Source organism: Amblyomma maculatum, unplaced genomic scaffold, assembly GCF_055883805.1.
Source record: "Amblyomma maculatum isolate TAMU_Amacu unplaced genomic scaffold, ASM5588380v1 scaffold_19, whole genome shotgun sequence".
Taxonomy (NCBI): domain Eukaryota; kingdom Metazoa; phylum Arthropoda; class Arachnida; order Ixodida; family Ixodidae; genus Amblyomma; species Amblyomma maculatum.
This window is the reverse complement of record NW_028146744.1, coordinates 10,273,232-10,288,642: the sequence shown is the minus strand read 5'-3', so window position 1 is coordinate 10,288,642 and position 15,411 is coordinate 10,273,232. Positions and strand designations below refer to the sequence as shown.

The window sequence follows — 15,411 nt, the reverse complement described above, 5'->3', positions numbered from 1 at the left end:
TTAATTTGAAGGTGGTCCGATGGAAGTTGGCACCGCAATAGGCTCTTTTGTCGGGAGCCGAAGTGGACGCGTCCGCCCTGTCCGGCGTCAGTAGTTTGTCTCTTTCGAAGAACAGCCAGTCTGTTTGTCGCTTCTGGCCAGCTGTGTTCAAGAAAACAGAATAAAGAAAATGGCAATGAGGATTTTAAGGGATGCAAGTTTGCAGAAAACATTTTACACTAAGACCACTCATTTCCATATTTCACCAATGTTTACCAATGTTGGTCATACGGCATGTCTCTGGCAGGTGGTAGCTGGCAGGTGATATGGCCAGGTAGTGATTGGTTGGTGCCTTGTGTTATGCCATGAGATCACGTAATGTAGGCCAAACTGGCAGAAGCTACCAACTTGGGCAGCAGTTTTGAGATGAGGGGCCAGACATGCTACTCCAAGGCCATGCAGGCATGTTCATACAGCTTGGTTAAAGCAGGGCTTCAAATCTATTTCAGTGGCCTTTCACATAAATGTGGCACGTTACAACTGCATGCTAATGAGCATATGCGAACAGAAACTGAAGTGAAAACAGAAGTGGTAGTGCACCAAAGCATCTGGTTTAACCACACTGAATTGGCTATATATTTTGTGTGTAAGTAGTTGTTCCAACCACTTAACTGAAAAACCTAGAAGCATGAACGGAGCTCTATGTGCTGGAATGAACACCATAAGACTGGGGAGAAGGCAATGCAAAAATAAGCGCTTGATTTTTAGCAAACCCACACTTCATAAACTTTTGCCCAGGGTGGTACAGAAACCTCAGAAGGAAAACTGAGCACACAAACGAACATTTCCCCCCCCCCCCCCCCCCCCCCCCCGCCGTGCTTTAGCATCATATTGTTACTGGGATATCCTTAATGTAACTGGCGCTGCAATGGGCTGAACTCGACGCCAAGACTTCAGTAGCCATGCAGCATCCACTCTGTCAGCGTCGTCTTCTTTCTCAATGCTTTGTAGTGCCCGCGTTCCTCGGTCGTCATCTTTGTCTGTGAGCACATATCGGTGGAGGTTGCGGGTTCGACACAATCTGACGCTGGATCTCCGCAGTGGCCGTCACCTCGAAACCGTCACGGTGACAACCGAAGTGGCTCCATCTACCTCCGCAACTCCAACCATTGTCGTAGCCCACCCCCGTGACCCTGGCCCATTCTGCGGTACAGATGAGGTTGATGTCGAACACTGGCTTTCGCTTTATGAGCGTGTTAGCCAGCACAACAGGTGGGACGCCACGTCGATGCTGGCCAATGTCGTCTTCTATCTCACTGGCACAGCACACGTGTGGTTCGAAATGCACCAAGCAGATATTCCCTCCTGAGATGTTTGCAAACAAAAACTCCATGACCTGTCCGGAAAACCGGTTGGCCGTCAACTTGCCGCCAAGAGGGACCTTGCCACACGGGCCCAGACATCTATCGAGCCTTATATCACCTATATACAAGACATTCTGGCTCTCTGTCGAAAAGTTGATAAAGACATGACAGAACCTGATAAGGTGGGGCACATCCTCAAAGGCATAGCCGATGATGCCTTCAATCTTCCAATCTGTCGGGACTGTTCTACGGTTGACTCCATTCTGCAAGTTTGTTGACGTTTCGAGCAGGCCAAACAAAGACGCATTGCACATTGCTTCGACCGGCTCCCCAACACCGCCCCTAGCTCCATGTGCAAGGATCTGCCAACCCTAAGGCAGCCTTCCAACACTGAAAACGTGACCCGCATCGTACGTCGCGAACTGGAAGCGCTCGCTCCTGCTGCATCCAACCCGCCCTCCTCAGACAGCAACCTAGCAACGATATCCGTTATTCAACGGTCATCTGTCAGGAGGTTGCCAACATGGGTGTCCCCTGTAGCCGCACCGTGGAACACCAGAGTTCGAGTCCCGTCCCTCCCATGGTCGTCACCGCTACGCCTCGCAACACCTACACGGCACTCTACAGATACCGCAATCCTGATGAGTGGCACACCCCTAACGATAGGCCGATCTGTTTCACGTGCTCGCGTATTGGCCACATCTCTCGCCACTGCCGCAGGTCTTCACCACCTCGACGTTTCACTTACGTTTACCGCTACTCAGATTACAGTCACCGCCGTTTCTCGCCTCGTTATGAGCCGCCCAGCACCAATACCACTCCACCTTCTCCTGCATCCAGTCCAGACGATATGAACATGCACATAGCTCGAGAGCGTGATGGACATCTGGATGACCAGGGCTATGCTTTTGGTGCTTGTCTCATCAGCAGCCCAGACTAAGCAGTGCAGTTTTTCCACAGACCAGTTCTCTACTGTACACTTGGGGCACCCATACAGCAGCTCCTTTTCAGTCAAACAAAGATTAAAACTGCTTTCTCAGCTTTTCATAGCCATACTTGCAGTTTAGAACAGAACAACAAATCTATGTAAAGAGCATAATGCTTTGAAAACCCAGTTTCTCATGCAGAGACAAGCAGACAGCTGAGGTTGTTATGCTTACATTTGGACTTGCAAGCAATGAAACAGGAACACCACCAACCTTGCTCGCTGCAAGTAACTGCATCTCAGCACTCTCGGCCTGAGATACATTTAAATCGGTACCAGAGTTTTGCATTTTCCATTCGTTGAGCACGCCTCATTGACTGAACATGGCCAGGTACAGTGAAATCTCGTTACTACAAACACCACATTAACAAAGTTTTCAAATTAACGAATTTTTTAAGAATCCCCGGCAGATTTGCTATGTTTTGAATGTAAAACTATTTCAGAATTACGAATTTCAAAATAGTGTATATTTCAGAATAACGAAAGTATTTTATTTCTTCTTCTATAATTTTGGAACATCAGTATTACGAATTCGGCTGAAATTAACAGCGCCGCAGCTTGCAACTCTTGCGTGAAACGAAACAGAAACCGCTGTTTCTGTGTGTATGGTCCGTGGGCTGTAGCTATCATCATCAGGACATCTAGGACCAGCTTCTAGCGCCACCATGAAGCTATGGTTATGGTGAGGTGGCGCGACCGCGCATTCCGCCGCTTGGAGAAAACGCGCCTTTCGGTTCATGCCGCCGCCACTGGTCGCCGCTGTGGCGCTGCTGTCAGCTCTTCGATGCATTCTCTCCGGCGCACGCCGGTTCGTTCGTTCTTGTTTGCCTGTAGATGCTGCTTGAGCTGTGGTGCTATTTTTCAATCGGCTTTGCCCTAGCTCAGGTTATCCTGTTTTGTTTGGTGCCTATGTAGTTTTTCTTGCCGAGGTGCTAGTGGGAGTATGTAGTACATGTGCATACTTTTCTGTTTCTCTTGCGTTTAGAAACCCCCCGCTAAAAAAAGAAAAAATGAAAGAATCGTTGTCAGGCAAAATTACCTTCAATTGCTAAACAAAAAAATGAATGAAAGCATCGTTGTCAGGCAAAAGGCCAGTCAATTGCTAAAAAAAATTAATGAAAGCATCGTTGTCAGGCTAAAGGCCAGTCAATTGCTAAAAAAAAATTAGTGAGAGCATTGTTGACAGGCAAAAGGCCAGTCAATTGTTAAAAAAAATTAATGAGAGCATCGTTGTCAGGCAAAAGGCCAGTGAATTGCTAAAAAAAATTAATGAAAGCATTGTTGTCAGGCAAAAGGCCAGTCAATTGTTAAAAAAAATTAATGAAAGCATCGTTGTCAGGCAAAGGCCAGTCAATTGCTAAAAAAATTAATGAAAGCATTGTTGTCAGGCAAAAGGCCAGTCAATTGCTAAAACATAATAATGAAAGCACGGTTGTCACGCAAAATGCCAATCATTAACTAAAAAAAATCATGAAGCATTAATGTCAGGCAAAAGGCCAATCAATTGCTAAAAAAAAAGATTAGTGACAGCATCATCCAGGACCAGCTTCTTATATGTGCGAGACCTGAGTGAGGCAAATGAAGTTCTCAAAGACTGTGGCATCGAACACACATCTGTCATCACTCAGGCCAGTTATTCAAGGCTGATATTTTATATCGCTGGATATGTGGCGAAGAAATGCATCGCTGGCACCAAATGTGAAGACTGATGCAGACAACTCCCCAGTCTCAAGAACGGAGCTGAGCGTGTCTTAATTACCAGTTGAAAGTCAGCGCTCGTTGTGGCGTCTTCTAATCTTGTGCTCCCGTCCACGTTCCGCGCTGTTACCTCAAGATGCATAACCAACATATGCCCAAGCTGCTATTCTAGTTAATTACCAGTGCAGTTGACATAGGCGGTCTTATGTTTCCATCAACCAATCTAAACGCCCCTGTGACATCCCATGAAAACACCTTTACTCGCTGTTTTAGTGCGCGTGAAATCCGAAGAGACAGCCTTATTGACTTGGTATCCATTCTCCAAATGACCAAACTGCAGCTGGTTGGTTGTCACGGACATATTAAATTTGTGACAAAGTGATCAAGTTCTATGTTCTTAGCAGACTACACCTGAAGACGCAGAATTCATTTTCAAAAGAAAGGCAAGGGAGAATGAAACTGTTGAAACTGAGGTGGGTTGTTTAATTTGCTATTTGGTTGTGAGCAGTTGTGTCTGGAAATTGTGTTTATTCTACCTGTATTACATGTATATTTGAGGCCATCAACAGCAACCTCAACATTGTGATATTTCACTTTTCTTTCCAGCATTCTTGCCCTTAAGTGCAATAAACAAAACTTTGCTTATCCATGAGAGGTTTTTGTGAATAAAACTGCAATTTGTTCCTTCTGTACTTATAATACCGTTTCACATCGCATGTTGCACGTTCTGGCTATCATCTGGCTAAAAATTGCACTTTCCCACTTTAGACGCACCGGAAATTCGCAGACAACAAAGAATAGAAATTAGCCTGATGCCTGCGTACTGTGCGACGTAACCGCACGTTAAATAATCGCTTGTCATCTGCATTCTCTGTAATCTTCGACTGCAACGCCCCTCAGCCCGAGTCGCTTTGGCTTTTTTAAAACTCACGACACCAAACCAAGATATTTAGCTTTATAACTTCGACCACTGTGCCCATCGGGAAATGATGTAATGCATCTTCAGACCAAAACTTCTTCATTTAAGCAGCATTTAGTAGCACGACAAGCAAAACAACCGGCACAGCCGCATCGCCCGCTTTCACGGTGCCAAAGAGCATATTAGCAGTCGACGTCACTCCTGACTTGCCTATTTTGCTTACCTGGTTAAAATATTTCAAGTGGTAACAATAATTTTAACATTTTGTTGGTATGTTGGTATGACTGCGCAGCAATCGCACCAAAGTTTACCCCAGCCACGGCCCGTCTCGAGGGGGAGCGCGCGCTCTCCCTCGAGACCGGCCGTGCCCCAGCGCGAGCCGAGCATGCATCGAAGTGCTGAGAGCAGCGCCACCTACGAGAGGCATAAAATGTAGGTGCGGCGCTCGCGGCCAGCTCGCGTCACCTAACCTTTCTAGCCACCATAGCTATGGTTTATTACGCAGTAGCCAGCAGGCCTAGCTGCCTGCGTTTTTTTCTTCCTGTGTTGTGTGCCATACGCGGCTCGGGTCGTTCACGCATGCGGGGCGGTATTTTAGTTGTTTTTTTTTTGCCGCAGATTATCTTATTGCGAAGTTTGTGCGAGATTGGAGACATTAGCCAGCGAAGTGCCAAGAAGATATGAACGCAGCTGCTTTCACTGCAAGGAATCGACGCAGGGAAAAAGTGATTCGGCCTCTACAGACAGCGAGCATTGCCCCATCGACTGCCGCGATCATTATGAAAGACCGAGACAAGATTTTCAAAGTTCAGGGAGCATTGAAGATGGGGTCATAGAGACCTTTGATGTTTTTTTGTTTTTTTTTTTTGTTTTTTTTTTGTTTTTTTTTTGTTTTTTTTTTTTTTGCACATGGACAAAGTCTGTACTTTCATCGCTCGATGCAATCACGCATGAAATGAGTGAGGTGTTCCGGAAAGTGGAAGGTGTATGTGCTGTAGTGGTGTAATGTAGTGCGCAGTCGTGTTTGTCGCACGCAGCAGAAGAAAATAATTGATTTCTTCAAATAAATCAGCTCTGAGTTAGTGCAACATTTTCACTTGAGGTTTTACTTGTCTACACATGTGCCTACTGCCAAGGTATGTCATTTTCATACTTAGGCATGACCACTGTCTTATAATCGCAAAATTTTCATTAAAACGATATTTCAAAACAACGAATAATTTTTTGCGCTCCTGCGGGATTCATTATATCGGGATTTGACTGAAGCTCCAAAACATCCGTGCACAACAGAGAAACAGACACCTTTGTGCCATTTCTCTGCCAAAAATCCACGGATTTAAGTACTGCCCTCATGCTTAGCGAGATATCTTTCTGCCCAGATGTGTCACTGAAGTGTTTTAAGGTGAAAGCCTTTAACAGCTCAAGAGTGGCATCGGCAGAAAGTGTGCGCCGATGATAAAGTCGGTGATGTGTAAGAGTGAGAAAGCTCCTCCCCTCTTTCCCCTTCGTCTCTTTTCCTCCCTCTATCAGGAGACCAAAGAGAGAGAGAGTGCCCTTCTCCCTCTATAGACAGAGTCTCTGTCGAGGAATCAGGAGCGTTCAAAGTATCGTAGCAGCGCGACCAAAAGGCTTCCGCTTCGCTGCATGTAAGGTGACCTGACCTAAGTGTTCCCCTGAAATTTTTCTATCAAGAACAAGCAATCTCATAAAATGTTTTCTCGTATCTTAGAAACGAGAGTATTAGTGCAGCTGACAATTACCTCACAACCAGCAGCAAACCAAAGCTCTGCCATGAGCAGTGCAGAAGCGAATGTGGCGGCACTTTATTGAGTGGCAGAGAAGAGCACTGTAATCACAGCACATTCAGATGCACAAAGCAAGCTGTCATGTCGTATTTTTTAAACTTCTCAGGCTTTCATTTTTGTCCGGTAAAAAGTGCTACGCGAAGGCTACCTCGTTATACATTTCGGTCAGGCCATTCTCGCAATGCTTGAAAACTTCCCCGCTGGCACCTGAGAGTTTAAGCAATATTTAAATGTTAGTTTATGTTGACTACTTTCGAAGTAGGCAGAAAAAAAAAAAACAGCACTAGGTGGTATTTTAAATACAGAAATGTTGTGGGCATTCCCAATCCCCTGCCCCCTTTATAACGCAGAGCGTAATTATAACGCGAGTTATGCGCGCTGTTAAGGAGGTTAGTGGAAGAGAGGGCACACTGGACAGGCCACCCCCCCACCGCCTCCCAGTCTCCCGCAGTGACGCTGCCCAGTCTCCCGCTCTTTCCTCCCGGCGTTATTACGCGCTGGCGTTAAAATGGGGGCAGGAGATTGTGAATCCCCACAATGCTCACTTGAATAAAAAGACAAAATGACAAGTAGGTATTTATAAAATATTGGCCCACCTTAGCTGGGACAACTGCATAAACTTTACAGTCACTAGCCTCCTGCAGTGCTCAACACAGAACTCACCATTGGGGCTGCTGGAGCTGTGCTTGGCTGAGCCAGCTACTGAAGGCGGTGGGGTAAGCAGACCAAACCTCTACCTGACTCCCCAAAGGACCTGTGTGTCCGATGGAGTGCGTGTGCCACCCAGGGCCCACATGCTGCCTGCCATCCACGATGAGCCTTGATGCAGGCGCAGCTTGGGAGGCCACAGCAATGACGACGCCGAGCCATTAGGCATGCCACATTCACTCGTGCCACCTACTTGCCCAGCTCCTTCAGATGCTGCCTGCAGGCTTGTTGGCTTCGACCACGTGCCTGTACAAGCAACAAACAAGAAGAAAAACAGATAGATGTACTTTTCTTTTTCCCGAGTTGGCAGCACCTGCCGATCGAGGCTTCAGACACACCTGTTTTTCTGTCTTACCCCACTTACCCCTTCACACTAAAATAGTCTTTTGAAACTTGCATTAGGCAATTTTCAAGCAGCAGAACTGAGGTGAACTAAGCATCATTGTCTCAAGCCGTTATTGTGCGGTTATTTACATGCTGCTAAATTTAAATATAAAAGGTGCTACATGTTTTTCGGACATAGCTTACAACCTAAACTTGCACGACGCTGAGTCATCCATTCCTTAGGGTTCAGTGTAAGAGCATGAATTAAATTTCGGACGCATCGCACCTAATGCCACAGTTCTACCTCTGACATTATTTGCGTTGCACATTTAAAAGGGTTCAAGGCCTTTGAATTTTTTTTTTTTTTTTTGAAAATCAAGGATTTAAAGGGTTTGTGCAAATCCTGCAGTAAAAGGACTGTGGCACGGCGCCAAACACCAATCAGACGTAGGGGTTTTGACGATTTCTGACTGCAGTCTTCGCATATACTAATCTCGCAATGAAGCGCTGCTCTGGATGGAGACGTGTTGTCTGTATAGGCTAGCACAAGGCATGATGTGCACCTATCCTTAGAGAGCAGGCTAACATGGTATTCTTCGAAGGTAAGTACTTGTGTTTAAACACGTGAAAAGACAGCAAAGAAGAGCAGGGGAGCACAGGGGGCAAAAAAAATCATGAGCGCAATAAAATGGTGGCCTTGTTCAGAATGAACGCTGCAAAGCCAAAGCAGCCACAGCTGGTCAGGCTCTGGTCAGCTGCTGAACCTATGATGCTGATGGTGCTAGCGTGGCCATTAATAGTGATGCTGACTATTAGGATACAGTTGCAGATTCCGCCATGCCAGCTGCAACCGTGCCAGTTCCACAAAAGCTATTCTTGCATTGGCAGAGGCAACTTTTGGAAGATACAGGGCGGTGGTAGTACAAATGGGAAGTCCAGAGAGAGAGAAAAAAAAATTGGAAGCCTCATGGGCAAATTGGGAGGGTTGGCAGGTGCAATATACTGTGCGATATTAGTGTACATCGAAGAATATCAAGTGATCGAAATTTCCAGAGCCCTCCACTAAAGCGTACATTGTAGCCTAAGTCGCTTTGGGATGTTAAATCCTCTAAAACCTAAAACAATCATTTATACACGCAAAAAAAGGTTTTTTTATTATTTTGCAAAAATATTTGCTGTCCTATAAAGGGTTAATTGGAAAGAAACATGCAGACCAAACCAACTAAATGAAGTATTACAGATTGGCTATTGCTTATTCAACTCTTTTTGGCTTCGAGGACAGCTAGATCAATGCCAGTTTCCTTTTTCATTTTTGATGGCATGATCATCAAATTTACATCTTTGTTGTTAATCAGCACGGAGACCAATTAACTGGTCGTGTATTGCACAAGAATGGCTACATAGGAAAAATGCTGATGGTTCATCATGAATAAAATGGACAGAAACAAAGAACCAAATGCAGTGCCGACATTTCAGCAAAGTCCCTGCTTTGTTCCACTTTTACAGCCATCTTTCTATTATTAATATACGGGTAGAATTCCTTAATTCGAGGCATTACAAGTGTGCTGTCATAAGATATACTACTTTGAACACCTTTATTTAATCCTGATCTGCAGCTGTTAAGCATGCACTATGATTTCAGTGCATCTAATTAGAAATAGTAATCACACTCGCAGAAAGCAAGTTTAAGGGGACTAGCAACTGAGTGAAACGTGACACAAGATCATGATGCAAACGAGAAGATGAAAGGCAACAATGCACTCTCGTTTTATCATGCACTCTCGTTCTATCACTACACCCCCCTATCGCTCTTCTCGTGTCGACCATCAACATAAGACTGGATCTATTTTTTGCCGTACTGACACTTTTTTGCATTCTTTCATTCCTCCCACACCGAAAGAGTGGAACCACCTTCCCGCTGCCGTGGCTTGTATACAGGATTATACTGCTTATCGTCAGTCTCTGATGACGATGCTTTTATTTGATGCGAATAGCTAGTTTCTTTGTTGCTTTGTTATTTTCTTCGTTTTTTATTACTTTTTTTTCTGCTATGTTTGTTCAGTTTCTTGCGTTGCATTTGTTACAGTTGTTGTTTCTGTACTTTTTCGAATACTGTGTGTTGCTACATTTTAACTACGTTGTTGTGCCGCCTTTAACAAAAAATAATTTTTTTCTTGCGTTGTTTGCTTGCCCACTCCCCTCTGTAATGCCTCGGCGCTTGAGGGTATCGAAAATAAATAAATAAATAAATTCCTTTGCATTGCCAGTGAAGTGTTTTGAGCTTGTGTCAGTAGATGGCACTACAGTGTTTTGCATTTATTGTTGTGAAGCAGTAACCATCGTTCACTAAACCCGTTGCCGGCAAAGTGTGCACTGCAATGTTGCAATGTTTTTGGCTGTTCGAAGTGCAACAAACACTATGCTAAAGAAAAACTGTACTAATTACTGTCTGGCAGCCACTTCTACCAATGTGCAATGTTATTCCAGCCACAACACTGCGAATGCCCTTTGTAAAAACAGCAGAAGCAGCCAACTCACTAGTGGTCCACGACCGTTCACTCTCGGGGGATATGTGCAGGTCGCTCATCCTGTCGGAAAGGTCTGTCAGACGTGCTGAGCAACGAGAGGACTCCGTCTGCCAGCTGTATGTGCTCCGCCTGTCTCCGAAGTCACTCTGGCCAATGTGCTGAGAACCCTCGTCCCAGCTGGGCAGGTATTCCGCTGAACTCAGGCTCACACCACTAGAGGCACAGGGGCTCGAAGATGACAGGCTGCCTGCACCCGAGCCAACCAGCTTCCTGGGGAAATCCAACACAAGTGCCGCCCAGGGGGAAATCTGTATGCTGTCACAATGACTGCTTCTGCAAGGCTTAGTACTGCGAGACACTTAAAAGAAAGTAGGAAGAGTGAATCCTGCTGGAAGCTAGGAGATCATAATCAAGAGCAAAAGTGACTTCCTGAATTCGTGATGGAAACTGAAAAAGGCAATGCACTCAAACCTCACTGCAATTAAATTCAATTTAAAGAAATCCTGGATGTAATGAATTATTTCAGTCTTCGAAACCTCATACTCACTGAACACCGTATAGTACTTTTAGCATCAAAGCGTAATGAAATTTCACTGCTGAAATGAATTGAACCTGAGCCTAAATTGTAATACAAGTTCAAATGATTGAGCTGAGTGCATACATTTAAAGACGCATTGGAACGGGAAATGTGATGATAAAGATCCTAGTGGCCAGCGCGCAGCCTGCTTCCGCCATCTGGGATAATACAGGCAAGGCCGGAGAACGTGACTTCGAGTGAAACCACTACAAAGCTCTAGTGTTGGGGCAACCAGTCACCCACACCAGCCCGCACAGCTGATGTGGCCGTGTTGCTTGCAATCTACATCGATGGATGTATGTCGAACTCCCTGTGCTCAAAGCTAGTGTGCTATGTTTACCCAAAACCCCGTAAGAGGACAAGGTGTCAGTTGCCTTCGGCACACCCATGACCTTAGAGCTCACTATTGTGCCCTCAAAGCAAATAGCCTTGCCTCTCTACAATGAGCACAAGGAAACCAAAATGCACATTCTTGCACTTATGATAGAAAAGCGGCAAAGTGCACAGTAGGCTTGATTTTATTTTACTGCGTGCCAACTAAAAGACCCCTTCCCTCTCTCTCTAATATGAAAAAAGGGGCGGGAAAAAAAATGTGCCCACAATGGGGCTGTGACAGCGGTGGACACGCCATCATAAGGGGGGATGAGAGTCTTAAAAACTTTTTTTATTTCTTAACCTATCTTGCTGAAAATTGCCATGGTGATATATCTTTGAATGGTGATTCCAAATATGTATTTAGATTTGAAATACCTCATCTAGACATGAAAATATGGCAAGATAATGTACTGCACATAGTGTCTTTTCTTACGGGCCATTACGGCAATTTCTTAATTAAAAAAACTGGTTTTAAAAATATGCTGTCATTTCCAAGAGCCTACTGCACATCCTAAAGCTAAGGAAATTTTTAAGAAGTCATTATATAGGTAATGAATGAATAACAAAGTTGGGAGAAAAAAGACAATGTGGGAGTAATTAGTTTACATCTGATCTAATTGCTAGTCTCTCAGGATTTATCGAAAACGGAAAGCTTTAGGATGTAGCTGAGATTTTACTGAAAAAAATGATACCAAGTTCAATAAAATCCATGCATGCAAGCATTATGAAAAGTTCCGTAAGGCAAGGCTTTTTACCAAATAAACAAAGCTGAGAAAACTGCATTCAAAGTTTTACTCACTGTGCCACTTTTGTTTTCCAATCACATGGAAAGATTTAATGCTTTAGCATGCAGCCCAGTTATTGGTGAACAAAATGACACCAAATTTACATAAATCTGTTCATGTAATGGCTGTGAAGATCTATGTATGGCATTGGCACTTAACAAAAAAAAGATGCTCAGAAAGTCACTTGCTACAGTCTCTGAATCTTAAATCATTCACATAAGTCCTGGGCAGTAGTCTTGGGTTTTGTCAGGCCTGTGCCTCTTGGCCATCTTCTTCTTCACCTTTTCACTATCGGTGTGACCCTTATCAGACCTGCACAGCCTCTGTTTATCTTTTTCAAGGCTCCGACGAATGAGGCACCTGCCAGGGCTATAACCAAGCTGCTCTGCAATAGCTCTGCTGGTTGCTGCCATCCCTTGATTGAAGCGAGAAACTGCTTCTGCAACAGCCCTTTGAACAGCCAGCAAAGAGTCATGCGTGTTTTTAGAGCATTGGCTCCAGATAACAGAGTGCAGGCACTCGATAGCATTCTGTGTCATGCCATCTTTGCAGCGCTTCAAAAGGGCCTCGTCGCCCAGCCTGGCAAAAACTGGCTCAAGCGCAGTGCGAACATGGCCTGGCAGAGGGTTTTTGTGTGGTGGAGGCTCCACCTGGTTTGCCAAAGCACGATTGAAGGCACACCATGAATCAACTCCTTGAGGACAGCAACTGTGATCTGGGGCTTCATCTGTTGAGGTCAGGTGCAACAGCGTAGCTTGCACTGCCTTTTTCATGCCTGCGACGTCCTGGCTATGGCTCCGCAAGGCATACCCATAGTAATTGGTGATCTTTTTTATCTTTTCTTGGGTAAGGTTGCCCTTTCCACCAAGAGATTGCCCTTGTGCCTTCTTTTTCTCAACCAAGTTGCGAAGAGCCATCCCCATCCGCTTGTGGACATGGTTGAGGTGATCTTTTTTATCTTTTCTTGGGTAAGGTTGCCCTTTCCACCAAGAGATTGCCCTTGTGCCTTCTTTTTCTCAACCAAGTTGCGAAGAGCCATCCCCGTCCGCTTGTGGACATGGTTGAGGCAGTCTTTCTTTTCGATGGATATATATCCATACACGCCTTCCTGGGTCAATGCATGAAATGTGCGGCTATCACCATCCGAAAGTATGGTTGTGTACCGCAACCCATTTTTTTCCAAGGACCTATTGAATAAAATCATAGCTGCTTCGGTCTCCATTCGTCCGGCATTGCAGTCAATGTTCTTCATACACTTGTGGTTCACAGCCCAGTCACCGTAACCATCATCACTGGGATCAGGTGCCCCTTGGCACCCACGACAGTACCTCGAAAGCACAACATGGTCCAGTACAAGGCCAGTGTACAGTTCTATAATGCAGCCAACTGCAATATTTGAATTGTGGCCACGCGTTTTCCATGTGCCATCAAATATCACGTCTACATTTCCTGTTGGGTTCAGGAAATCTTTGTATAAGTCCTTCACCACTTTGACACTTGCTGCTTCTGTAGCAGTAGCAACTGCCTGGCAAGCTTTCACCATGGTGTTCATGTGCCCCCTGAAAGTTTTGTGGTGAAGTCCTCGGTGGGAGAGGTTCATTGTTGCACAAAAATCCGCTAGAGCAGTCACTCCCTTCCCTATACTTTGTATGCCTTTCATCGCCCGCAGATTTACTTCAAAGGGTGTGATGCTAGATTTCCCGGGCACTCGTGGCGACGAAAAGTGCCGCTCGGCGAAATCGCAATTCGAACATGTGAGCACTAACTTCACAGCTAAGCCATACTCTCTTCCGCTGCATTTCGCGAGTTGAACACTGGCCATCCCACACTTGCTGCAGCTTGTGGTTGCAAACAGCTTCTTCAGTATGCTCATATCAACAATTATATACTCAGTGCCGCGATCGTCGTCTACACTTACTGTGCTGACGTTCATCAGCTCGAACTTGCGGGAAGTCGCGGACTTCTTCGCCAATGACGTCTTGGCGTTATCTGCACATTTTTCGCGTCCCGCGCACTCCGCCTCCGTAAAAAACACTGTGTCCAAACGTTGAACACGCGAGCTCGGTTTAGCCGCGTCCGTCGGCGCTGAAGCGACGTGCGGAAACGCCGAAGTCGTCGTTAGGCTTAGCTCAGCCGGCTGGGCCGCTTCCGACGACACAGAATTTGAAGCGACTCGCAGAGCATCAAAAGTCGATATTTTCGACGGGCTAAGTCCAGGCGCATCCACTGGAACCGCAGACACTTGCGGTAACACCGAAGTTGACGCCGATCGGCACGGTCCAGCCGCGGCGTCCACCAACGAAGCTGACATCGACGATGTCGGTCCAGCCGGGTCCATCGGCAAAACTGTGGTCGACGAGTTCAATCCAGCCGCATCCGCCGACGGCCTTGCAGCTTGCGGCAACACCGAAGCTGTAGTTCTCGATGTGGCACTCTTCTTATTCCACGCGCGTCTCCTTTTGCCGACTGCTTTTCGCGTGCTTGCTTTCAAGCGCGCGTCCCGTGCCATCGAGACACACGGAACAGACACCAGGCAGGCAAATACACACGAAAACAATAACTTCGAAGCTAAGAGGAGCGAGTTAATAGTCAAAATATTTACAGGAACGATGAGAAAAAATGCAGAACGAGAAATGCTAGGAAACAAAGAGGAGCGCAAAAAATCACGTGCCAGCGGGCAAAAGCAGACGACGAAGAGTCGGCAACGCGCGGTCGCGGGAGGTGAGGCATGCGTCAGGGCCAATCAGAGGGCTGCGCCTCGGAGAGCGCGCGCTTTACCCAATCAGCGGCTGTCTCGCGACGATTCACCCCTTGCGGACGGATGCCGAAAGCTCCGCTGTGCCACGGCCGCTCAATGGAGGCGCACTTGGTCACGGCCGCTCAATGGAGGCGCACTTGGTGCGGCCCGTCGCGTCGCGCCTCAATGGCTGGGGAAGCGCGTATTGGGAGAAGTTACAGTTTCCGCCGCGGGGGCGCCACCACTCCAGGACAAGGCGCCGCCGGCACGGACGAGCAGACGACGCAGAAGGAGCGCGCTGGCTGGGTTGGCGCGTGTTATCGTTTTGACTACTCAGCATAACCGCGTGGTTCTGATAGTTCTGCATGCATTTCATCAGTGCCTGTGTCAACAGCGTCCTAAGCGTATGCAGCACCATGCCAGGCAACTGCTGTGTGCCGCTGTGCACCACGAAAGCAAGAAAAGATCGGTTACCATGGGTTCCCGTGCGATTCACAACGTCGAGCAGCATGGCTGAAAAACATATCTCGGGAAGGTTAGGACGGAAAAGGAAGCCGGTGGGAGCCGAGTGACAAGTCACTGGTATACTCACTGCACTTCACAGATGACGATTACAGGAAGAACATA

General features: G+C 46.3%; 2 protein-coding genes across 2 annotated transcripts in view; both read right to left on the bottom strand.

The window, feature by feature from the left end:
• LOC146171669 (uncharacterized) overlaps positions 1-15,411 on the bottom strand; it is a 29,575-nt gene continuing 14,164 nt past the window's right edge. The window contains exons 4-6 of the mRNA XM_084586430.1: positions 10,321-10,580; positions 7,414-7,704; positions 1-141 (exon numbers count right to left, since the gene is read on the bottom strand). Coding sequence (XP_084442556.1) covers positions 7,484-7,704; positions 10,321-10,580 — 481 coding nt within the window. The 3' untranslated portion in view covers positions 1-141; positions 7,414-7,483. The remainder of the gene's footprint in view (positions 142-7,413; positions 7,705-10,320; positions 10,581-15,411) is intronic.
• Positions 12,000-13,891, bottom strand: LOC146171670 (uncharacterized). The gene has a single exon (XM_084586431.1). It carries the CDS (start codon positions 12,968-12,970, stop codon positions 12,260-12,262), a length of 711 nt encoding a protein of 236 aa, XP_084442557.1. The 5' UTR covers positions 12,971-13,891; the 3' UTR covers positions 12,000-12,259.